The 27,150-nt window shown below is 38.7% G+C and overlaps 1 protein-coding gene across 3 annotated transcripts in view; it reads right to left on the minus strand.

Moving 5' to 3' along the window:
• Positions 1–27,011, minus strand: part of SLC4A7 (solute carrier family 4 member 7) — a 95,953-nt gene extending 68,942 nt beyond the window's left edge. For all 3 annotated transcript variants that reach the window (XM_026057295.1, XM_026057294.1, XM_026057297.1), the window contains exon 1: positions 26,841–27,011. In XM_026057295.1, the coding sequence (XP_025913080.1) occupies positions 26,841–26,888 (48 nt within the window). In that variant the 5' untranslated portion in view covers positions 26,889–27,011. The remainder of the gene's footprint in view (positions 1–26,840) is intronic.
• Between the last annotated feature and the right edge of the window lie 139 nt (positions 27,012–27,150).

Raw genomic sequence — 27,150 nt, forward strand, 5'->3', positions numbered from 1 at the left:
CAAGTATTACTTCTACCACCAGATCTTTCAGAGATTTCTTCCATAACTAACAAGCTCAACATATTCCACCACTCTGAGATGCAAGTTACTAAATATCACTTGTATCAAAACACATTCAAACCATTATTAAGTTATGCAGTTGCTATTTACATACAGGTTGTATTTTCTTCCCTGGGTGAGCTTCTTCCATGCTAATATGTAGAAATGGAGAACGTCCTTGTACAAGACACTGTAATGAATCTCCCAAGATACCAGCAACTGCGCATACACGACTGCTTTAGCTCACTCTGCTTTGCACAGACGTACTCCAGGAAATTGCTCCCCAGTCCCACAGCCAATCGCAGTCTCACAAGTCTCCCTCATCTCCCAAGCCACTGATTACAGCTACCACAGGGTCACACAAGAGCAGAATGGGCAATACAGCATGCCTTCAATTCCAGCTTAGAGAACTGAAACTGAGCTTGAGACTTATTTTCTGCATCAACAGCAGTTATGAACAGCTCCAATGGTATATTTTTGCTCAGATCCAAGACTTCATTAGCACTATGAAGTGAAAGCACATTTGTACCTCAGCTCCTAGAATGGAACAACCCACAAGTCAAAATATCTTCTAAGTGTGTTTATAGCCATATTACCAACCCTTCACTGAATATTCATTACAAAGGCAGTTTTTCTAACATAAGCCATATATTCTTCCTCGGCAAAATAAACCAGGGATTGCTAAAAAAAAAATTCTTCTTCTTTTTTCTTTTAAAGAAGTAAAAAAGCCATACTATTAGCAGTAATTACTTTCATGCCTCCTTCCAGATTAAGATGAAACTCTCACTTTCAGGTATGATATGAGTAGCTTCCAAGAGATTTTTTGCTTGCTTAAAACAACCTTAGGAAAACGTATCCTCCAGCCTACCATATCAAATTCAGAGCTTCATTTCACTCTTCCAGTCATCATTGCCATACTTAAACCTCCTTGTTTCATCATGTAACATGCAGGCTCTTAAGGGCATTATCAATAATTTAACTTTTATGGCATGACACCACCTTCCTTGCTCCTTTTTCTTTTTTCATTCATACTTCTTGGATGATGAGAAGAATTCTAGTATTGCTGGACTAGCACTCCCCTCCCAACCCAAAAAAGAACAAAACAACTTGGGCAAAACAAAATAACACACCGTTTATAAATTTGGGTCAAATACCACCAGACAAAGAAATACACTATGCAGTTCTAAAGATGATATTTATCACCTAGTAGCTCAGAAACCGGAAGACTTTCCTAAGAAAGAAAAGCCCACATTCAATTCCCATCACTGTCTTTCTCACTCCAGAAAATTATCAAACCAGACCAACAAGGGCGTTCTCCAATAGCGTCTCCAAGAGACTTTAAAAGTGGTTTGTTCCTATTTCTGCAAATAGGTGTTCACATTAAAATTAAGCTGTCATCTCTTCCTTCTAGTGAATCTTTTATCTTCCAAGCTACTGAAGCCCCTCTCTGTCGCTAAGTGTAAATGCCTGTAAACTAAACACTTCACGTAGGAAGAACAATTTAAACAAAAATACCAGGTATCCTAGCTCCTAGTTCTCTTTTTTCAATTCAACATCCTAAACCAAGCCTAATCTTTTCCTCATGTGGAGCACAGATTTATATAAAGTCCTTCAGCTACTCAGACGAATACTTAAACAGCTATGCTCAATGTATTCTAGGTTTGTTCTCCCAGATTTTAAAGCAGTCTTCCTTAGCATAAATACATATGAAAACGAAGTATTTCAATTCCTACACTATACAAAGAGTGCAAAGTTGGTTTGTTTGGGTCTTTTAGTTGGGGGGGGGGGGAAGGGCGCAGGGTGAAGGAGGCAGCTTGCTCTTTTGGAACAGGAGGCAAAGATTTATGGATTTTTTTATATATWTTTTTTTAAGTTTTGGAAAGAATACTTGCTTAGCTTGGAAAGTAAAAAAATCACTGAAGAGGTTTACTGAAATCTTACTGAGATCTAGTCTGTAGTCAAACAATTCCTAGATAACAGTCACTCAGTCTCGGGACAAAATAAAAAAAAAAAAAAAAAAACTCAAAAGCTTTACTTATTTTAAAGAATAGAAAATAAAGAACATGCATATAGAGAGAGCCAAGTTCAAAAGCCAACATTCTAAAAAAAAAAAAAATAAACAAGTCTTTTCAAATAGCATTGAGGGTTTGTTTGTTTTTTTTCCCCCAAGTCCCACAACAAAAACACTTTGTGTGATAAAAGTCTGCTCTTACCTAAGAGTAAATACCTGGGAAAAGCTTCACATTAGATAAGGAACAACGTACCAATTTAAAACTGCAACTGTCTCAACATGCTTAACTACAGAAGTCAGTGCTCTAAAACAAACTGTAGTCAAATATATTCAAAATCATCATGTCCTTGAACATGTTCTGTGGCAACACTGTGAGAACTCAGAGGAAAACAACTTATGTTGCAGCAAAATTTCAACCGTATGCTGTGATAATCCACAAAAATCTTTAAAAAATGCACGAGGGTGGGGTTTTTTTAATTAAAAAAGAAATAAGTTATCATAAAACATACATAAATCTTTCCTTCCTAATTTTCACTTTTAAACCCCTTCAAGTACCACTTATTTCAGCTTATTTCCAGCTATAAAAGCACTTTCTTAGAAAGTCAGATCCAGAAAAAGTTTTAGTTGCAGTAAACCTATCTCCAGACAGAAAATTATATTTATAAGCTCCTAGCTCTTTGCACAAACTTTAATCTTTTGAAAGTAATACATAGTCTTTAATCTCCTCACAAGCAGTATACAGACTTCCACTAAAAAAATGCCTCAAAATTAACTAAAGCAGGACTAATTCCAAACCCTTTGTTAACCATCTGGTAGAGTGCAGAAAACACTACAATGGATTAGAAGTGCAATTTTCATGCCACTTGTTATAACTACCTTCTGGAGCATTAAAATTAAATACACCCTATCACATCTTACAGAAACACTACTGTTAATACATCAGCAAACAGCACACTACTGCAACCACAGATTCCTATCCTCCAGATTTTGCTCTAAAAATGAAAGGGCGACTATTACCCCAGTCAGTGATCTGCTTTATTGCAGGGTCTGCAGAGTCTATAGAAGACAGAGCTGTGCTTGATCCAACTTTCTAAACTAGCAGGGCACAAGCACGTTTTTATTCAAAGTCAAGTAGCTTTACTAGGCAGGATTTACCACATTAGCTTAAGCACAGCACTTTCAGACTGAAACTGGTTGTCACCCAGCCAGCTCTAAGCACAAAGAAACTGAGTGGTGGTTTGCTTGCAAGAGGCCATACTGACATGCACGCATGTCTAGCCTTACAAATTGGTAGATCTGGTATGAGCTTTCTACTAATATTTTAAAATCCTGTGTTTGAGGGAGGGATGTAGAGTTGCATCCATAACCCAAACTCAACCCTTCCTTATATGAACAAGTCATATGAAATGAACATTACCTTCTTTTCTAACAATGCAGCCCATACATTAGAGAGGATCTCCTTTTCAACCCARTTTGGGGAGGTCTGGGGGGGCAGGGGGGCGGGGGAGTGAAGCTCAGTTCATTGCTACATTTCTTCATGATTCTAAAAGAATAGTATATCTCTCTAGAAACAAATATTGAAAACAAGAAATCCTTATCCATGAGACAGTACTTCTAGATGAAGGTTTTCTGGGGGGTGTAGCAGGGAGAGGCAATGTCAGAAGAGGGGCAACATGCTGGGGGATTAAGATAACACAGGAGCAAATTGCATGACAAAAAAAAAAAAGAAACTGTCTAATGTCAGTATGTCAAATACCACTAAAGATGCTCATGTAGGACTTCTTTATTAAATGGGAACCTACTAACACATAGGAAGCTGTTTTTCTGTTTTCTGTAAAGTTTTCTGTTACACATGAATTAAATATAAGCTATTGCTCTAAGGAGCTGCTATTCCCCTAGCAAGGAAACACAAAATTTGGTAGGCAGTGGCTCATCATTTAATGAAAGAAAAATCATCCATATGAAAATATGAGTTTGCCTACCTAGGACTATTTTTCAAAATACAACTTCTGCATAATAGCTAGGTTCCCAAGAGGTGCATCAGAATAATATGCTTCAGCTTGCTTCACTTCGTATGAGCACGAACATGTGGAACTGAGTGTTTACAAAAATCCGAAGTATTCTGTGCAGATATTCCGTAGTGTATTGTCCCAGGGCCTGACTCCAGGATTTCTCAGGACACTGCAAGTTAGCTGCCAGAAGTCACTAGCATTCTGAGATGGTATCAAGGAGATCTGCTAGTCTGAATCCTCCTGACATCACACAACTGCACATCATTTTGAGAGCTGCAAATTTATTGCAAATTTATTCAGGAGAGGACACTCCTGAAGTCTGTAACTTGAATAGTTATCAACAGCCAGATTAGTAGGTACTCTGTTGTACAGACAACTTTGGTAATCACCCTGCAAATTCCGATCTGGATGTGAAATGGAGTGAGGAGGGAAGGAAAAGAAAAAGTATGTCAATTTTTAGAGTAGCTTATTTGGTATAATGTTATTTCTGGGCTCAAAAACACCCCACTGTAGTGACAGATGGAAGAAATTCACTGTGTACAAACAGAACAATGACAAGAGCTTCACTTCAACATGTATGAGTGTGTGGTCACCCTGCAAATGGCACTGAGCCAGGCTTTTTTTATTTTTGATTAAAAAAAAAAAAAAGTAGCTTTCCAAATTCAAAGCTCCTCCCTTTACAATTGCAACATATCCTTCATCATTTGCTTTTACATAAACTCATCTCTAGGCAATTTGGCAGCTTTGAGAGACTTTTTTTTTTTTTTTTTTAATTCCAAAAAAAAAAAAGTAGCTTTCCAAATTCAAAGCTCCTCCCTTTACAATTGCAACATATCCTTCATCATTTGCTTTTACATAAACTCATCTCTAGGCAATTTGGCAGCTTTGAGAGACTTTTTTTTTTTTTTTTTAATTCCAGATAGGTCTTAGATCACTATACAAGAACTATAAATCAGGACTGTTTTAATACTACTAAGGGCATTTTACCAAGGTCAAATGTTTAAATGCTCTACAACCACCTGTGCAAAGTTTGAACATCCTTACCCTGGAATAACAGATGGCACAGAAATGAATAGCTGATGAGTCCAGGTGTGAAACAACATAATATGAAACAGATAAAATTGTGTTTTGTACTGACATTACTTGAAGCACAGGCATGCAGAAGCCTTTTCCTGAGAGTAGATCCTCAGGAGGAAAAAAATGAAGTCAAATTAGAGTTAGGATAGAATCTTCAAATACAGGTGAATCAAACTGCTCCCATGTAGACCAGTTCCTTAACAAGAACACCAAATATCAACAGGTAATAAATAAAAACTTGACTCTTTCAATGAATGCTATACTTTTCGAATGACTATTCTTCTACATATCTTTTTCTTCAAAAGTGAAAGATCACTAATCTCAGCAATTCACATAAATTCAAGACCTAACTCTTCACCTTCAGCTTTCCCTGCTTCTTCAATTCTCCTTTATTTATATAATTGCATCCCAGTCATGGAGGGATTACCATCATCTTGAACTATCTGTTTTTTGTTGTAAGGTATACAGATCATCCTGCTAGTAAAATCAAATATCTGTATAATAACTTACTGACAACACATTTACTCTTATCATGAAGAAAAATCACTACCTACAAATCAAAGTTCTGCAAACTATAATAGGAAGGTAAAGCAATGTATCCAACATCTGTAGCAGGACTACTAACAAAGCAGGAGGTGTCAGCACTCCAAGACCTTATTTGCTGGCGTACAACATTTCTCCTTAAAAACAAGGTAGGCAAGAAGTAAAACTCTGGACCTGCTAATGACCATGACAATTTAAACAACACAACTTCACCATAATTTGTTACATTCCAAACAGGGCAACATACAGGATTCATGTGTTGTTGTTTGCAGGTTATTTTAAATACAAAATTCCACAAATTACATCTCTAATATTACACTGAATAACTTCAACTCATCTGAAATCTATGGATTTCATGAATACCAGTCATCAGACTATTACCACCGTTACATGCTGAATGTCAGCTAATTACCAATCTATTAGTAAACCTCCACCATGACAAATTCACAACCACCAAAAAGGAAAAATGTTCTAGCAACTCAAGTGTATTTTATTAACAAGGCAGAGAGCAACAGAAAGCTGTTACTCCCTTCCTCGTGCTACCACTGCCACTCATCTGAGCCAACAACAAACTGTATCAGGGAAGTGATCTGGCAGACACATAACCCTAAAATATTTTTGCCGCTTCAGCTCTGAAGCCGTTCATTACTGGGTCAGGTGCTGCTGGTACACTGAAGAGGTGAGAATATTTGGCCTGGGCAGTAGGAAGGGCAGGACCATAGTAACTCCAGTCAGGACTCGAGTTAGACTGTTGTAGAGCCGCACTCAAATGCTGTAGTTTTACACCCAAGCTTGAGTCAAATTAACAGCTTGCTGCAACTGAAACAGAAAGATACCACTCATGCGACACTCCCCTCTTCTCACAATTTTCTAGCCAGACATTATAACAGCCCTGCCTTACATTAGGTCTGATTCTTTCCTGAGCTCAGAGTAAACACAACTCAGTAATATTAATTTCAGAAAACTAACCCAGATAAAAAGGGTTGGATCAGAGGGCACGGGGGCTTCACAAGTTAAATCAGCTTATGGAGGAGACAAGACAAAGTGGGGAAGATAAGACCTCCCCTTCAGTAGCCATAAAAGATTAGTTCAGCTCAGCCTTAACACATAACCATACCCTAAAGACATAGTTTCTTGCCAAATTCTTCCATTTTCCTCCTGCAATTCACAGTACGATACATTTAAGTCTGAAATAGCTTTTATAAAGGAAGATGTTGCTAGACAAAAAAGCTGGCAGAACTTTAAACTTCCAGGAGCTAGCCTAATCTCCTTTGGCAGGATCACTGAAAGTATTAATTTTTAAAAAAGAATCCCCTTTTATTTCTCAGTTGCCTTGTTGAACATAATTAAAGGCTACATAGCTAAGCTTGTTTTTGTTTCCTTTTGAAAAAAATATCAACAAAAAAGCTTATTTTCTGATGTACTAAGAAACATAATGTTTTTGCTTTGTCTGACTAGGAAGCTCTGGTTTAAAAGCAAGGTGTTGATTCTGATACAACAGGCTATCTAAACTATGGCCTGTTTTTTATATGTGAGTTTAACTGACAGTATGCAAGGAAAAAAAATCTGAGATCTAAAATATTAACTACAAAAGAAAACCTACCTTTCTTATATTTATTGTATCCTTTATCTCAAGAAAAGCCATTAAAAGTTTTTTTTAAACACTTCTTTTCAATTTTCTTCTTCTTTTGAGTATAAGCAAGCAAAAGAATCTACAAGATAATATTTTTAAAGAAGAGATGCATGCATTACTCTTCTTTAGAGAAAACTAACGCTGTAGGACTCTTATTAAAAACTCATGATTTGAGGGGTTATTTAATAAATAAAACAGGTTAATGCATCCAATATGTGGCAGGTAAATTAGAATATTCTGATTTGTTTAACACACTTAGACCTGTCTGTTTCAGAGAGCATTAACATTTAAACTTAGTTTGCATGTGAGTTTTAACCAGCCAACAAATATCAACACAGGTGCTTTCTGAACAAGTTACCCAAGCAATACATAGACATTTTTAATCATTTTGGAATAAGCAATAGAAGGTACCTCTCTTGCTAATGTAACCACAGTTAGACTACAGTCCCATGCAGTGCTTAATCTGTACACCACCACCAAATAGAACAAACGTGATCCGGAGGAAAGATGGATTTCAAGTGAAATCAGAAAACAATACAGAGGTTACAAGGCTTTTGGTTTCTACATTGACTTCAGGAAGACAGACAATATCTGGCCTTGCCTAAAGCCTGCCAGTAAAAAGTCCACCACCATTTTCTTTTAAAGCATATTTAAACTTGCAGAGTAAGCTTATACCAGACCCATGCTCATTGAAATGCAACCACAGCACTTTTGACACAGTCCTAGGAACCCTAAAACTGGCTTCAACATACCAAGTCATGCCCTCAGATACAAAACCTTCCTCCTGCAATCTGTGCCAGGACTTGAAATGAGATCCAGCAGCTTTAGGATGTCCTTGTGAGCATAAGTGATCCCATTAAAAGACAGAAAAGACAAAAACTAAAATATAAAGCTAAATACACAGTAAACCAAACATTAAGACAAATAAATAAAAGGCATTGCCAAGACCAGAAACCTAAGGGGAAAAAAAAAAAACACACCAAACAACATATACAAACAACTAAACCACACTGAATGTCTAGAGCTTATATTACCACAAAATAGCTTCCAGCAAAATGAATATGCTATACCCAAGGGCTTCAGGAACTTTATCTAGACATCTGTAATTGAGCATTTTAAAGTTAGTAGGGAGTTTTGAATGTTCAAAAAAATACAACAGTTAATCTAGACATTGGCAACTGTATCTGGCAGCCAAATGAATTTTCCACAAACATCAGACAAGAGAGGAAGAGTAGAAAAATTAAAAAATTGCATGAAGTATTTAAGGAGTTAGAAACCAAGTCTCCAGAGTAAGTATTTCTTTCTGATACTACTAAATCTCTAGGAAAGCCATCTACACAGAAGCTAAGATTTGCTTTAAACTGTGACATATAAGAAAAGGTTCAACTACACCTTAAAGTCTTGGGGGGATGCACTACTACATCAAGCAAATTTCTGTAATCAGATATCTTAATGACACATGTATGTGTGTATGTAATATAACTTAAAATGTTTTTTTTTTGGTACATACTCACTAGAACTTTTTTAGCAACCAAAAGCGATATAACAAGCTTTCATCATTTCATGATTCTAAAAGATTTTTTTCTACCTCAGCCTGATACAAAAGGAAAAAAATTCAGAAAATGAAATACGAGAAATACAAGAAAGAACAGTTAAGAGTTGTAATATTTAAACGTTACCGCCTAAAGCCCAAAGCAACATGTAAAGAAATACTCAAATAGCAAGAATTTGAATATACTTACTCCCTACTTTACTCCTCATGTTTCTAACAATAGTGGTTTCATCTGCTTAGATTATAAGTGTATTGAGATATCCATCCCTTTTTTCCAGTGATCCTCTGATTAAGTCAGAGCACACACCAAGACATTAACCTATCCACCACATTCTTTGCCATTATTCTCTCATTTTCTCACGGGACTGTCTCTACAGAAAAAAAAAAACTCAACTGTTTGTAAATAAGGTCGCACAAGTGTCACAGTACAGCACTTTGTAAAATTCTCTTAGTCAATGTACAAAGTACACAATCAAACTCCCTTAAACAGCACGCTTACAGAGTTTTTGACTGCAATATCATTAAAGTAATTAAAATCAACACATTTCATAAGCTGATTTTAACAACCTTTTACAGACTTCCTTAAAAACTGAAGTTTCCAAAAGATCTACCTTTAAAATTTGAGTCAGTTTTCATTGTTGATTATCAAAATCAATACTAACAGAAGCATTACTAAAATGAATTAATATAGAGCAGAATCACTCAAGCATAATGAGGCAAATATATGGATATTTTAAAATATTTATAACTAGGTCAACTCTCCGCAAAAGCTATTAATTTTAAGGCTTCTGTGCATTCACATGGGATCAAAGAAAGCATAAGGCACCCTTTTCTCACTGGGACAGAACAACTGCACCAAAGGAAGCTCTCCCACTAAAGGAAGACTGAACTGTAGTTCAATTTAGAATTACAGCATTCGTAACACAACACCTAGGGGAACCTGAAAACAGTCCACTTCGCAAATCTCTTGTAAGCACTAATGCTACTACTAACCCTAATTTTTCACTCATAGCCAAGTTAATTATGTTAATCATGAATGAGGTTTTTTTTTTTTTTTTTTTTAAAGGACACTGAAGTTGTAATGCTTAAACTATATCAAGCACCACTCTCAAAAACGATTAAGACAACCACAGTAAATGAATAAATAGACAAAACAGTTTGCTTATTTCTTAAGAAAGTAATTGCTAATAATTCTTGTATCGTAATCCTTAAAGGAAACCTGCATTAGAAGTTGGATTGATACAGCAAGATATGGAAGGTGGCAAAACTCAAAGAGTGACAAATATTAATAGTAATCCTTGCCAAGGCAGGTAATGATATGAAAGGCACAAGACTGTTGGCTCTTCCCATAGTTAAAGTACTCAATCCAATATGTGACTAAACATGGTTTGAAGATGACAGATCAAATCTCAGACTTACAAATTTATCAAAGGATGGGAGTACATTTCAGAGTGAAAGAGGAACTGTGTTTCCAGGCGCAGTATCTGTAGCTTACATAATTTTTAATGCATCTCATAGTGTTGTCTGATAGTTTTGTTTTAGCACTTTTATTATTTATGAAGTAGGGKTTTTTTTATTTACAGAGAAGACAAAAATAACAGAAAAAAGTACACCTCATTATTTTAATTTAGAATGTAAGATCACAGCAGCAGCCTGATCAGTCCTAGTAATACTGAGTATTACCTAGGTTACTACTTCTACATCATAAATTAACAGTCAATACCAATCCTAAATTGAGGCACATTTGCCAGATGTCAGTGATTCATACAAGTCTTTCAAGTAGAAGGCAGTGTGTTCCTCAAAAAATTCCAGCTTTCCCAAACAGAGCGTGTACTTAGAGGATGGTGTTTTAAGTTTTCTGTCACACAAGTGCTTTGTAACACTAAAATACTTTTACATTGAATATTAGACCATGAAACGGCTACCATGCTCACAATTAATCCAATTAAAGGCTTACAGAGCGCCTGAAGTTGAAAGAAATATTTTCATTCATTCACTTCAAGAATGATAAAGGAATACAACAGGCAGATTCTTTGGACTCCAGCAAGGTTGAGAAAGATATCAAGCATCCCCAGAAGACCTACGACAACTTCCAGATAAGGCTTGCACATAAGCCTTGTTTTAAAAGATTTTTTTTTCTCCTCCAGGCGCCATATATGTATTTAGTACATTACTTTGACATTTTAAGAGGCCTACAAAACAAGTGGCCCCATGAAAACAAATCAAGTTTTGAGATACCCACAAACCTCACAGTTGGGTCCATGATATCTGATCCAGACTCCATCGCTTTTCAGCGATGGTTCAGATGGTTGGTATACACCGGCAGTTTTCAAAACTCAAGAACTCCTACAATGAGTCAGAAAAGTTTTAATAAATTTGTTTGTACTTACAATCTAAAATTAAACTGTTCAATAACTTTTAATACACTTGATTCAAAAGCTGAAATATGAAACTCCATCCTATCACTATCTTACTCAGTATTTGTAATTCAATCAAATAATACAACGTTTGCCTCCCTAATTTCCTTTTTGATATCTGTCCCAAGGCAGGCAGGTCCAGCAACTTCAATAAAATCAAGCTGAAAAAGGAAAGGATCTCTGTTATTCTTGAGTTTTAACACTTCCTTAAATGAGTCATAACAATTACAAGACGGTATTTGTTTGTTTTTATATAAACAGTTTTAAAATGCATGGCTGGTAGGGTGTAGTTATTTGATTAATACAAAATGAAGATATTTGCCATCAACAGTACCCCCAACCGTGGCTCTTTACTAAGAAGTTTCTCACGTCCTTTTTTGTTCACTAAGTCTGTCTGGAAATGTGTGTGACACGTTAAAGAAATGCATATGCTCACACTTAAAATAAACATGCACTTACATAATAGTATAACCTCACAATAGGGCTGCCCAAGCCAAAGGAAAAAATGATACAAAAACACTAGCCTTAAAACAAGCAGCAGTTTAAATACAATCTTTCCAATTGCTGATTTATTTTTTTTTTAATAGAAACACGGAAACAAATCTTAGCATGCTAAACAATAAGGTGGGATTATTAAACTACTGCTAACTGAAGAGATTGCCATCAATGCTTTGACTTCACAGGTTAATGAGAAAACCTACAGAAGTGCAAGCTATTCTTGATTTGGTCCAGAGCAGTGCTGAGAAGCTAATTCACAACATTACCACCTAACAGCTTCCTGCTATCACGTACAGATTCACCATCTCTGCATGAACAAAAAAAATCCCAGCTGCACTTTAAGCTTATTTTTAAATAACCTTTTTTTTTTTTTTTAAATATGAAGTTCCCTTTTATGAAATTAAATCCTCGCAGCCAAATTGGAGACTATTTAAAGACATCCCATCCAAGTCTCAAAGCAAATGCATATCATCTCTCAAAAAAGACCAAAAGGGAAACTAACACACCTAAAAACATGGTGCAACAGGTTATTAGGAGCAAGAAAGCATCTTTCAAAAGCTGATGTCCAAGTGAGGCAAATGCTAACAATCATAAACTATGATAGTTTAAATGTAGTCACAAAATAAGCAGGCAAAACACATTGAAGTTACATAAGTTTAAAAAAGTAATAATAAACTAGCAGTATCTTTTCAACCACGTAGCAGCAAGAGAGACTGCTACAGAGTCTGTATGGGTAATATAAATCAAAATCTAAAATGAACATTCAGAAAAGATACAGCCATTGCAGGAAACAAGTTTTGGCAGCCAGGTTCACAATGGAGAAACTTAAGACAGCATGAATATGAATACGCACTGAAGAATATCTCAGATTGATGTTCCTGTAGATGAGCTCTTTAACTAAAAAAAAAGACAATAAAAACATGACAAAAAAATCCAAGGGTAATTTACAGTACTAGTATCACTGTATTCATACAAAAGTTCTAACGGAACAAGACTGAAATAGTGCATAACCTTTTTTCACCCCAAACCACTTTGGAACTATAGGATTGAAGAAGTCTAGCCAAATTACAAATTTCAGAATTACTGGAGAGTGGTCTAGGACATTACAGACCAGTAAGCACAACTCTCTATACTGAACAAATTTGCAGACTATTCCAAAGAACAGAATTAGTGGGCATGCTGATTTTTCCAACACACTGGGAAAGAACCAATATGATTTTGTAGAAAGAAGTCACAACTCCAAAGTTTACTAAGTTTAAAGAGTAATGGAAGAGAGATACAGTTAATATACTCTATTTAGATTTTTCAAAAGCAGCTGATGAAATCCTTCATCAAATGTAGTAAAAATTCACAGAATAAAGAGAAAGGCCCACATGTGGATAAACAATTAGCTAAAGAGGTAAGAAAAGAAAAGCTAGGAATAAATGTCTTTTTCGTAGTGGAGAGAAGTCATTAATAGAGTCCCTTCTTGATCTGTGCCCAGATCTGTGCTGTTCAGATTATTTATAAGTGATCTGGAAGTGAACAGTGAGAAAAAACAGTTATCAAAAGGAATTAGCAGTTAGTTGTACTGAAGCAAAGGAGATATTTCTTTGCACAATCTATAATGAAGCCTTGGAAACTCTTGCCACAGGATGTTGCACATTGCAAAACCTTGCACAGACTCAAACACAAATCAGATTCACAACAGAAAAAATTTTCAAGGTCTATTAAAAATAAAGATCCCAACTCTGTTTCAGGAAGCCCCTCCAATCTCTGGAGGCTGAGGAGCCGTACTATGAGAAAACATTACTACATGCCTGTCCTGGTTTTATTCTCTACCTTAGRCATCCATTATTGATTATTTTCAAAAACAGAATACTTAAGTAGGTGAACCTTTAGTCTGGCTTGATATGGCTGTTTCCTTTAAGGATCAGAGCAGATTTTCACCAATAAAGATCACTTTCTCTCCTTTATTTTTCAAAATTACTTTGACAGCAAAGTATCATATACTTAAATATGATTCAGGATACACAGAGAAAAAAGAAGAGCATTAGTTAAAACTAGATAATAGCTAAGCCCAGAAAATTACTTTATCATATTATAGGACCTCATCTCCTATAATGAAGTGACCTGTCAGGCTACCCTAAGCTTCAAAGAAATCTTTAAGTGTTACAGTAGTATAAACAACAAAGATATACAAAACAGTTTTCACTTGATTGTGCAACACCAAGAACAACTTTACAAAGAACCTGAAAAGTTACAGAACTTCATACTGTGCTCTTAATTACACCTTCATTAGTTTATTTTTAAAGTAAAGATATCTTAAAGTTTTTAACTAGGGAAACTGAAGCACAAAAATTACTTGCCCCCAAAACATCCATGACAGACATCAATGCCTACAGCAGCTCCCAAATCTTCTGAAAAATRTAACATTATCTTTCATTTAGCTATAAATAGACCATAAATTAATTAAAAGACATCCTAAGAATTAAATGGGTTCTCAGCAACTGAAGAATGTCCAATTCTCATCCCATATATAGTGGGAGCCATTTATTAATCAGAGCATTCTACTAAGTAGAATTTGATAACTCAGTAGTGATAAGTCAAAATACAAAAGGTTACAAGTGGAACACTGACAGGATAAACAGGAAGACTGAGCAAATAATTTTGAGCAAGGCTTACTGCAGCTGTAAGAACAGGTGTGCAAAAATAAACTTCCAAATATTCTAAGAGTATAAAGTGATGTTTAGTGCTGCACTCCTATACAAACAAATGAACCAGCAGGCCCACTCTGAAGCAATACAATAATGAAAAGTATTTCTTAGTTGCAGGACCACTACTTAAAAGTTTTGAGGACCGAAATGATTCTGACCCACTTTCATTCCACTGCATCTTGTGAAAGCTACAAATAGGAACAAAATAAGAATCAGACCCTAATAGAGAATTATCCAAAGAGCTTCAAGTATTAAGAAAAGCAAGCTACACTTAAAACAAGCAAAGCAGGAAACTGATGTATCAAAAAAAAAAAAAAAAAAAAAAAAAAGAGGATTTCTTATTTAAAATGTTCTTTCTGGGGAAGCAACTAGGGAAAAGGATACCCAAGTTGTATCTAGCACTAGTAGCACTTTTCAGTAAGACCCCTCTATTGAGAAAGGGGGAGACAGAGGTGAAGAGAACAATTCCCAGAACACAAACCAAAGCAGCATTAAAGTTTCCATCTGCAGCAAATTACACTTATAGAGAAAACAGAGGAAAAGAGGATAGTAAAGTTTAGGCATTTTAACAAAAGCATCTTTAATTTGGCAGAATTCTCTTCTATCTACACAACAGCATTTAATAAATACCTCATTAAATATTTCAAGGTAAGGGAAAAACATGTATACTATACAGATACATGACCTGACAAAACACAAACATGAAATTCAGCCATTTGGTCCCTTGATATTGAGAAGCCATAAAATTATGAAACTGCATCAGCCAACTAAAAACGCTTGACGACTATTATCAATGGATAATGGATACCTATCTTACTGAAATAATATTCATTATAAATAAGTTTACAATATTGGCATTGTTAAAAAAATATCAACACAACGTGTCCATCCAAAAGCAGGTAGAACAAAACATTTACATAAACCTGCAGATTTTAAATCTATACACCAAACAGAACTAGATGATAAAGTTTAGTAACAAGCATAGGCACAGCACAGCTTCCAGGGTTTAGCAAATGGAGGCAGCTAATAGTTGTTATAGCAGTTTGCACAGCAAGGCTACAAAGAGCCCAGAAACTGTTGTTTAAGACTGTGCAATGACATCCACAAAGCAAAATACCCAATACCAGCTGGAGCAACCGTACCTCACAAACTGTTCCTCAGAAATCCCAGCCCCTAGAAGTCCAAGGGGAGGATGCCACCATCCATGTCTGGAACTGCAGGAAGTGCCTGGTTCCTCTCTCTGGGGCTAGGGATAGCAGTGGCCTCACCTGTGCTAGGTGTGTTCTGGCTGAGGTGCAGCATTACCAGGTGAAAGAACTGCAGGATGTGTGCATGAACACACTGCACATCAGGGAAGACTAACAGGAGGTCACAGGTGCTGCTTGCTGGATGCTCATATCCAGGATGTTTGAGAGAGACTGCCAAGGCTTGTCCAGCCCACAGACTACTACCCTTTGCTGCTTATCCATGTGGGCACCAGTGATACTTCTAAGGTGGACCACTGAATAAATGAAGAGTGACTACTTAGTGCTGGAGGCAAAGGTGAAGGGGCCCAGGTGGTGTTCTCAGCCCTTCCAGTGCGAAGAAAAGGCTCTGGTCAGAGCAGATGCATCCAGAGTCAACATCTGTTTGCATGGCTGGAGCTGCTAGCAGAGCGTTAATTTCTATTCCCACAGGACTCTCTTTAAGGAACAAGGATACATCTGACAAAACGGAGCAAAAGTATTTTTGACACCAAGCTCACTAACCTTGTGAAGATAGGCATGCTGGAGAAAGGCTGTCATACTCTGAAGTGAAGGTACGGGGAACAGCAGTCTGGGGGACAACATGAACGCTCTCACACTCCCCTTTTGAAAGCAGCATGACTGGAGGCCCATCTCAAGTGCTTGTACACAAACAGCATGGGAAACAACAGGAGGAATTAGAAGTCCATGAACCATTGCAGAAGCCATAACCTCACTGAAGTTAGAGAGTCATGGTGGGATAACTCACATAGCTGCAGTGGATAGACAGAAGCTCTTGCGGAAAGCCAGGCTGGGAAGGTGAGAAACATGGGTTTTGAACTATGTAAAGGGCTGCCTGAAACACATGGAGCTTTTCTTGGAACAAGTGACAAACCAGTCAAGAGTTTACAGGTAAGGATCAGAGGCCACACCAACATGGGTGACATTGGGCTACGTGCCTGCTACAGACCTCCTGATCAAGAACAGAAAGTAGATGAAGCCTTCATTAGACAGCTGGAAGAAGCTTCATGATTGCAGGCACTGGTACTCATAATAACCACCCTGATATTTGCTGTTAGGGTATGGCTTAGCACAAGTAGTCCCAGAGAATTCTGGAGTCTACTGAAGACAATTTCTTGGTGCAAGTAATTGATGAGCCAACTAGTGAAGGATCTCTGCTGGACCTGTCGCTCACAAATAAGGAAAGCTGAAGACATGAAGGTCAAGGGCAGCTTTGGCTGCAGCAACCATAAGATTGTGGAGTTATAGGGGGAGAAGTGAGAAGGATAAATAGTATAATTACAGCCTGGAACTGCAGGAGAGCAGATTTCACCTTGTTGAGGGATCTTCTTGGTAGAATGTCATAGAAGACCACCCTGAAGAGCAAATGGAAAGTCCAGGATAGCTGGCTGATCTTCAAGCACAACCACCTCAAGGTGCAAGAGAGCCCATTCCTACATGCAGGAAGTCAAGGCAGCTTAAGGCCAGCTCAGATGAACAGGGAACCCCTAACTGAGCTTACATGTAAAAACAAAGTGCATGAAAGGTGGAAGCAGGGGTGGGCTACCCAGGAGGAATATACAAATGTCATGTAAGCATGTAGGGCTGGAGTTAGGAAAGTCAAAGTTCAGCTAGAGTTGAAACTAGCAACAGAAGTAGAGGACAATAAGAAGAGGATAAAACATTTTTGTTTCAAAATTGAACTTATACAACGGAGCCAGAAAGCAGACCTTTGTACAAAGTGTTATGCACTTTAGCATCTGCTATACCTCCTTTTCTGAGGAATCTGTACTTCAAAATTCAACTTCCAAACACAAAGTCTGTGCAATAAATATGATTTACTTAGCTGTATTAGCTTATTCATAACCTTGTCTGAAACAAATCTTGTGCGCTTCAGCTTAGCATGACTTTTGAAATCCAGAACACAGCAGGCCGATTTTCTCATCCAGGCAACAGAATTTTGCACTGAGAAGCTATCACTCCAGAAGTGGACATCAAATGAGATTCTATTACAATACCTGTATAAACACAGGTTCACTTCAACTTCTTTCTGTTCTTTATTAACAAACATCTGTGAACAAGACAGTCTGATTAGAGATTCTCAAGCTTTTTGATGCTTATACTCTGCTAATGATACTGTGATTTTCTACAGAAGGGGCACTTTTATTGAAAGAAACTTTTAGCTTTTTTCTAGCAAGGAATACTCAATAGCATTATCCTTACTATAACCTAAGTATTTACAATCATTTAGTTGTCTTTCTTTTGATCCCAAAACAGGTGCTGATCAAGACACATCTAGCATTTACTTGGTAGACATTAGTCATGTAAAATACAAAGGAGTCAGCCTAATGTAACACTAACCAGGGGAAAAAGAAAAAAAAAATCCTCATTTTACACTTGAGGGAAGCATAGCTTTTTGGGATGTGCTGTCCACAGATGCATTCTTTATGCACACATGCCCCCGCAGTAATAAGATGATGAAAAAAATAAACACTCAGTAAAATTTTCAGATGAGTCTTCAATTCTCGCTCCATAAAGGCAGGCCTCAATAATACAAAGCCCCCGTAGTATATCATACTGTCATATTTATATTATATGCATGTTATATATGAGAGAGAGAGAGCGCGCAAGCGAGTGAGAGCACAGGAGGGTTGAGTAACAGGGCAAGTAGCAGAATTCCCATGTACATTAGACTTGGGGGGGGGGGGGGTGAAGACAGGTCTTTAAGTCTTCTCTTTAGCCTCTGTCCTTATGGATCTTATTCACACAAGTTTCCAGTTTGCCTGGAGGCAGGTACCAGAAATTCTAATAAACTGGGGCAACTGTGTTTGACAACAGATTCCTAATCTGGAAACTTTTTTTTTTTTTTTTTTTTAATAAAAGTGAGTTTCCAGTTTAAAAAAATAAAAAAGTTTGAGCCTAAGCCATACTGCCATCATCTGATGTCTAGATGCCTTTCTGCACAACTATGTCTTATGAAAAATGCCAATACTCATTCCATCTCATTTGTAGCAAATTTAAACTTCCCATGAGATTGAACAAGAAGCAGGCACAAAATTCACAAAAACTGAATCACCAGAAATTTTAGAATCTCTCACAGCAGGAACCTGAGGAGGAAGAGGACACATCTAGACCTCACAAAATACCACATATTAAGAGAATTCAAAATGAGGTTTTGAATGAGGTCCTACTCCTCAAGTTGACTTTATTTACCAAAAAGACAGTCTTCAGTGCAGAAGACTAGAAGATGGGGAAAAGGGGGGAAGGTCTATCAGCTACATTACTATGTACTAAAGCAAGTTAGAACCTGGTTACTTCACCAAAAGAGACAAAGAATCATAAACCAAGAAAAACATGAATGATACCTTTTAGAAAAAACAGTTGCTGAAGGAGGTTATGAGATGATACAACACATATAGCATTGTAAATACTTCTGCTAAAATGGCACTTCATAGAATTAATAAGTCAGGGGCGTTTCAGGGATATGAAGCAGTCCAACACTGCTGAAATAATTAAGATAGCTTGTGCCCAAATCAGACAACCGTTCCATTACATAGCTTTGAGTTATTTTAGTTAAGGCACTGGAGGAAGAGGGGAAGAAACAAAAAAAACCCTCAGTTTTAGCTGTACAACCTTTGCTGGTCAGACAGCATTCAGGCTGTCAGATACAGTGATATGGAACAATATTCCGAAGGGTTACAACAGGCAATACAAGGTGTACGAAGGCTCTAAAGTTCCACTCATGTTACTACACCGAACAACTTACAGAAATAACTGTAATACACATAAAGCACAAGCATGTCCTCTCTTTTTCACACATTTATGAAAATGGCATGGCCTCCTAACATTTATATTGTGAGGATAAAATGTTTGGTCTTCCCTGTAGACAAAGAAATGATTAAATAATTATGGACCATATTCTAAAGACAAAATGACTAAACAGACTTAAAAAAACCCACACTTTTAAAAACTATTATGTAAACAGGCATGCTGATAGGTATTGAACTAAAATGGCTCCATCTACTGGTTAAAATATACATTTCATATTTGTCACAGACTACACTGTCTAGTCAATAAATTGCAACAATTTTAACTCCCTGTGAAACAAGGAGCTCAATGGGTACCAAGCACAAGCTAATGTGGAAACTTAAACAGATAATCCTTTTTAATCAGCATTGAGATACATTGGCAAGATGGATTTGGAATGCTTGCATAACTGATGTTTGTTTTCAGTAACACATAACAGAGCCTCTAAGATGTCAAGACTGACTTTTTAAATGCAAATATTACGCTTGTTTAAAAATATCATTATATTTTTCAGCTGCTGCTAATTGTGCAAATGTAAATTTAGAAATACATGTTTACACACTACCTTATTACTTTAGACAATGTAAGACATTCTGTAGAAGAATCAATATTCTCATTTTTCTATCTAAATCTCCAGGTGGAAATATAAAAGTAGTGTGTTAGTGCACCTCTAGCACTTTGCAAGCAAGTTTTCAGAAATCTTGTACACTCCATAGCTCAAAGTTAAATACAAGTTATACAATTCAGACAATTACTGATCCACAAGGTTAAGCAATTTGTATGTATGTAGTGTTTTCCTTAATCTACTTATTTACAAAAACTTAATTTAACTATTCATATTGCTATTTCAAAACACTAGCTAGATATCTGTCTTAATTTTAGTAAATAATTTGAGGTCTTCCCAAACTTTATTGTTCCAGAATACAATAAACCAAAGGCATGATGACATTCATTACAGGCATTCTCCACTTCGCATGAAAAGTGTTATACTCTACGTTTTACCAATCACTGATAAAATTCTATTTAAGTACTACTTAAAGAATATTAATGTTCAAGAATCAACAATCATGGTGATATGTCAAAAGTCACCTGGAGAAGCAGATCAGTCAGATGGAGACAGGGGAACAACTATTCGACTTAATATATCCTATAGTTTTATTTGCTGTCCGGTGAAGCCTAATGAAAGTTCAAGTAATATGTCAAGTTTACAACAGCTATGGGTAACTTAGGAAGAACTTAAAAAGACTGTCAGCGTATACAGTTAATAGCAGCTTACAGTAATTTAACTGAGAAGTGATCAAAGATATAGCTCATGGCCCACTGCATGGTGCAGGTGTCTGAGGTATGTACACTAACCAAACCTAGAGCATCCAAATAGTACAATACAGAAATACAGCTTCTCTCTCAAAAGTCATAGATGCAAGTCAGCAAGGTGCTACGACAAGCTAATCAACTTCTCTCTCATCAAAGTTATTTATCTGGGGCACTGCCACACCACTATGACTGTATTGCTTTAACTTCTGGAGACCCTGGGTTCAGACAGATGCCATGAACTCATCGGGGAGGAGAGTTTCCTGTACTGTGCTCAGTTAGGCAGTACAGATATTCCCTCAGTTATCCTTGCCCAGCTATAAAGAGAATAYACCATCATGTTAATATGAAAAAAAATTTAAATGTACCAGCGTAATATTCTCCAGAGGCCTCTCATTTGAATTACCATCAGAAAAAACACAAGTCAAATAAAAGCCAGTAATTGCAGAAAAGAATGTTTTTCCAGCATTTAGTTTCTAGAACAGCAAATCATCCAGGATATGTGGAAAGATATAAAGTAGTCGGCATTGTAAAACTTTGTTTTACTGCACTGATGTTACCCATATTCTTGCATATGAAGTACCACATAGGTAAATCAAAACTCAGAACACATTTCAAAAGGAACTGTTTCAGCAGCTACCCAAGAGGTGTGCTATGCAGTTGGACAAAGCTGCCAAGCTATCTGAAACGTTATAACTAGACCCAAGCTTGGTTTTCAAATCATGTATTCTAACCTAGTGGGCACTCAACACCTGGTACTCCTTTGAAAGACAATCATGAAGTTATATGAAAGTTTTTATATTATCTTGAAAAGGAGAAGCATTTTGTGTTTTTGATTACTAAACTGTGTAAGTCGTCGTTTCCAGCAGGATTCCAACCTTTAGGGTAATTTTCATCAAGTTCTATACATTTATATTTCAAGTGGCTCAGATTTGTGTTACCCTACACTCCCCAAGCCATCAAAAGTTTTGTTATAAATCTGTAAAGTTGGAGTACAAGGCACTAAATGCATCAGGATAAGAAGATGGACAGACCCCACTGAGGTGATGAAGTGTGTTAGTGAAGTGAGCAATATCTGAAAGAGTCTTCAAATGAAGCCTAACATGAAAACCTGAAGCTGCCTTTGCAACACAGTCACTGTTGAGAAGGCCAGTCTAAACCCCACCTTATAAGGCACACATACAGCTGTTAAAAAAAGAAATGGTAGCCAATCATGTAGCCACATTAGAAAAAGTAGAAGCACATTAATGCCCTCTTCAGTGACATCTGGCAGACCACGTTACTGTAATGGTTTGATTAGGAAAGCCAGACAGAGAAGCCTGGAAGAATGCCCTTCTTCCCCAACAAGGGCCACTTTCAGTTCTATTATCATCTGTAGTAGGACAGTGATAAAACCAGATTTGTCTCACTGAATGCTGTAGTTCCATCTTTCGATGCAAGACTCTACTCTCTCCGCAATCTTGTAATTCAAAATCTAAAACATGAGACCGTGATACACAGAGGGCCCCTCAGAACAAAAAGAATCACAAAGTCTCCATTACAGATATAATATTTTAACCATCTTACACRTGAGTGAATACAGTCCATTCTCCATTACTCGGATAACGAAGAGACAGGATATAGCAGAAAAAGTGGGAAAACCCAGACAACTAATGTTCAAAGAGCACCAACAGGTATTATACCTGATTAAATTCAGGGCTGCTTCCCACAGTACCACACACGTGCCAGTATGCTGCCTTCACAAGCATGCCAGACTCCAGGAGGGCAGGCTTGCTTACACACACACACCACTAAATCTGAGCAGCATCCATATGTTTGTGCCACAACCACAGCTCTGGGGAATGCAGTGAGGAGATTCACAAGCCATCTTTCAGGAGCCATTTGGGAGTTGGAAACAGAAATGGCCCAACAAGCTGAATTTCACTCATTAAGCAGCAGAAAAATCAACAATTTAAGATGTCTTCCAGGACCACATATTGCATACCAAAAGAATATCTATCTCAGATCAATGAAGTTTCAGAGAAGTCAGCTTAGATGGCTAAAAATAAAGCCTCTTCTTCTATGTCCAGACCCACCCCCCATCCCAAAACACAAAGATAACGGAAGGTAAGGAAATTGAAAAAAGTCATTTTGTGAAGAAGTATGACCTATTTTTCCTTAAAAAAAAAAAAAAAAAGGACACAAAGAAACATATACCCATTACTTAGCCATACTGCTAGGTCTACAGTCTTTTGAACCCTTTATGATATACATGAAGCAGTATCAAATACTAAAGCAAACAAAGTTTTCATCTACTTTTTTTTTTCTTTTTCTTAGAGAGATGTCTTATAGAAATATTACCTGAAAAATACCTAGACAAAGACCTGAAATTCAAGTTCTTTCTAAATGCTACTTACATTTATTTAATATTTGCAGCAGCCATATCTGAAGTAAAACCTATTGTGGTTTCAGACAGAAATACACAATACAAATACCCACAAAGTGTTTTTATCCTTACTTTCATCCCCTCCATTGCATCCTTGCTTGCAATAGATTTTCTAAATCATCATGATTGGAAATTAATGTCCATTCCCCAGGTGCCCTTGTTATTTTACCCACCTCAGTAAAACACTGGTAAACCTAAGTCAAAGCCTGAGTTTTGAATTCTCCAGAGCACTTCACTCAGTAAGAAGAAAAAAAAAATCTGGCTGACTGCGTAATATCTGGAAACTATATGATGGCTTCTTATTTAAACATAAATCTAAAGGTCTATCCATCCTGTCTCCAGAAGATTTCACAATCAGGAAGACTGTTTTTCCATGGTGAGACTCATCTCTTGCATTTCTGGTGTACTGACCTCTGATTTCTCCAAATACAGGAGGCACCACATTCACACTCCTCTGCTTAAAAACAAAACAGAATAGCAGCTTGCACAAGGATCCTGGATGTCCACAGTCAGAGCTCCCTTGAATTACAACCATGCTGACTATCAGCAGACAAGGTTCAGCTTACACCAGGTATTTCAAAATCTGTGCTTAGGCTGTTAGAGCATAAGAACACACAGCACAGAACAGAAGCAGTGGTGGCTGTTGGTGCCTCCTCAACAATGGCAAAACTCAAAAAGAAAAAAAAAAGCCACCATTCTCCATACAAAAATATGAAGCTAGTACAAAGATCATAGGCACGCAGCGTCAAACATTTTAACATCATTGCTGCAACTGTCAAACTCACCACTGTGTAGAAATCAAAATAACACACTCCTCTCCTACTTATACAAACCAAAAAAAAAAAAAAAAGAGTAGGTGTTGAGGGAAGAGAAAGAACAAGGCACGCATACAACATACAACACCTCCCCATTATGCTCTCCCAACCTCTAGCTATTTTCAGCTCAGATTTCCTGAGGCTGTTGTTCATCCATTTATTAACCTCAATGTATCTCTCTTCCGATTACTTATCCAACCTCTCCTTGAGTCCATGCAAACTTCTTGTATACACGGTGTTTAGCCAGTGCACCTGTGAAATTCCTGCACTGAGTGAAGAACCACCTCCTTTTGTTTGTTCTGAACCTAGCTCCTATCAACTTCAGTTGACAGCTCCTAACTCATGTGATTTGACTGTTTGCCTCCTCTTCCATCTCTGTCTGCTCTCTTCACAGAGCTCTGTTATAGACCCCTAACGCATATTTGCTCCACCTCCAAGTTATCTCTACCAGGCTGATACATCCTAAACTATTCAAATCATTTTTCATCCAGGAGCTAATTCATATCTTTGATGGCCCTTGTTGCCTTTCCGTTAATCTTTTCCTATACTATGTATCTTTCCTGAGAAGAAGGGAGCAGAAATGCTTACAGTATGTAAGGTATGAAAGAACCATGGATTTACGCAGTAAAGTGAGATAAGTTACATGGTCAAAAGTACCAATATTTTGGCTTAAGTATACTAGTATTATACTAGTAAGCTTTGACCTATATAGAATCATGCCTCTTACATATGAAATCTCACAACACAACCAATGGTGCTATACTACACAATTGCCAGAGGATAGGCACACGTCCCATCTTTTCTTTAAACTGTTTACTTCATGTATTTTCCTTAGAAATTCCTTTTTTTTTAAGTTCCTGCCAATCTTTATACCCTTCTCTTTCAAATATTTCTGACCATTTCATTGTCTCAACTACAGTTGCCTACTGAATACCTTTCTGCACCAAGGGTAGAGTCCTGACTAGGTGATGTTGTGCAAGGGAAGTGACGAAGTCAACCACTCACTGAGCACCCCAGTTCAAAAGCCTACATCTAAACTGACAGTGCAGTACAGTGGCTGATGTGGCAGTCCCAAAAACCCCTTGTTAATTTGTATTACAAGGGAATCCCAGTGACTCCTACTGGGCCTGACAAAGATGTGCTTGGGACACACACACCAACTTTCATTAAGCTTACAATGGTCTTTTGATTGGGATTCATCTGAGGGTAAGCATTAGCATCTTTCACATTATACACCCGAATCCCAAAGATTTTGCAACTTGCTACATACAGCCTACTATCTAGTTACTAAAAAGGAGAATTCTCCTGCCAGCTAACAAGAGGTATCTCCTACACAGGAGCAAGGTAGTTTTAACATGGATTAAACCTAAAAAGCAGCTTGCTTTCGCTAAGAAAGTATTTTGAACAAAATAACATGGATTAGGAATATGCCTTTTTAGTGCAAAGAAAAGATCATGGAGAAATGGGTAGATTTCCAAAACCTTGGAGGTAAGCAATTACAATAATTTCTGAAGACAACATACAACAAAAATGGTAAGAATCCAAGGAAGATGTAATATTTGTGGATCTTTAAGCCCCTAAATTACCAAAGGTCCTGTTATAACAAAGGAAACACTAAACATACTGATGTCACAGGAAGCAAGCACTTCATTATTGCCAATTTTATCAAATGTGACTCAGGTGTCTCCTTGAAGAGTAATGGAAAAATGGTGAAAATTAGTATGCTTTCAGTGTTGTTTCTCTGTCCATCACAGTATACTTTTGTGTTAAAAAGTATACATCCCTCTTCCTCAGGCATTAAAAAGAAGTCGCTGTGTGACACTTTGGAAAAGGCCTTGAAGAAGAGCATCAGAATAAGGACACAGAGACTCATTAACAAAATCCAGACCTTGAGTCATCTGAAGGGAGGAGAAATTATAACTGTGGAACCACATGTATTTTTCAGTAGTTCAGGAAGTAAGGCAACACATGTCTGCTTTACTTAGCCACCAGCCGTGGAAGGAAATGAACCCAAGCACTGTAGTTTTATCCATCCCCACCCACCCACCCCTACTCCCGGCCCCCCTTTTAAAGGGCGAGAAGTCCGCCGGGATCTCGCCTCCACCACCTGACCTGGCTCTGTGGCCGTGCAACATGAGGACAAGGGGAAGCTCACTGCTTGCCATGTGTGCGCACTCCTCCCTCGCCCAGGAACTCGTCAGCGAGCGGCCCGGGGGCAGGCAGGACCGCGAGGCGAGGGGTGGCCGCTGCCAGGGCTCACAAAGGACGGCGGAGGCGGGCAGGGGGGAGCGGCGACGGACGGAGACACCCCGGCTCCCTCCCCATCGCCGGGCACACGCTGCAGCCAGGCCCGAGGCGAGCGCCGGAGGAGCCGGCGGCAGGAACAAAGACCCCAGCCCCCCGCCGCCCCCACCCCACTCAACGGCTGGGGGGGACCAACGGTCACTGAGGGAGGGGCAACGGCCATGGCGGGGGGGGGGGCGTCCCGCGCGCACGCGGCCGGCACGCGGGCACACACCTGCGCCCCGTCCCCCCGTCCCCCTGGGGCCGAGGCGCCCCCGGCGCCCAGGTGCCCGGCGGCGCCGCTGCTTCCGTGTTCCTGCCGCCGCCGGTGGCGAGGGAGACGGAGAGGAGGGTCCTCGCCACATCCTGCGCCCTCGCCCGCTTCCTCCCGCCCCGCCAGGAGGGAGCGGGGCGACCCGGGCACAAAGTGGGGGGCGCTGCCCCGCGGCCGGCCCTTCTTTGTGCGTGCCCCGCGTCTCCCACCGCCCCGCGCGTTACCGTGGTGAGCAACGGTCTCATCTGCTCGCCCGCTCGCTCCTCTTCCATCGCGGCGGCGCCGCCGAGTCCGGCGGCAGGCGCGGAGAGGGAGAGAAAGAGAGAAGAAAGGCGGGCTGGAAGCAGGGCTCGGCGCTACCCCTGCCCGGTCAGTCAGTCGGTGGCGGCCGGCGCCCCGCGCGCTGGCTGGCTGGCGGAGGCGGGCGGCGCCGGTGCCCTCGGGACGGAGCGGCCGCCGACTGCTGCGCCGCGCCGGGGGCTGAGCCGAGACCAACTCGGCGCGCCCGCTGACCCGCCCCTCCCCCCCCCCGCT

This window comes from Apteryx rowi, unplaced genomic scaffold (assembly GCF_003343035.1).
Source record: "Apteryx rowi isolate R43461 unplaced genomic scaffold, aptRow1 scaffold_138, whole genome shotgun sequence".
Taxonomy (NCBI): Eukaryota; Metazoa; Chordata; class Aves; order Apterygiformes; family Apterygidae; genus Apteryx; species Apteryx rowi.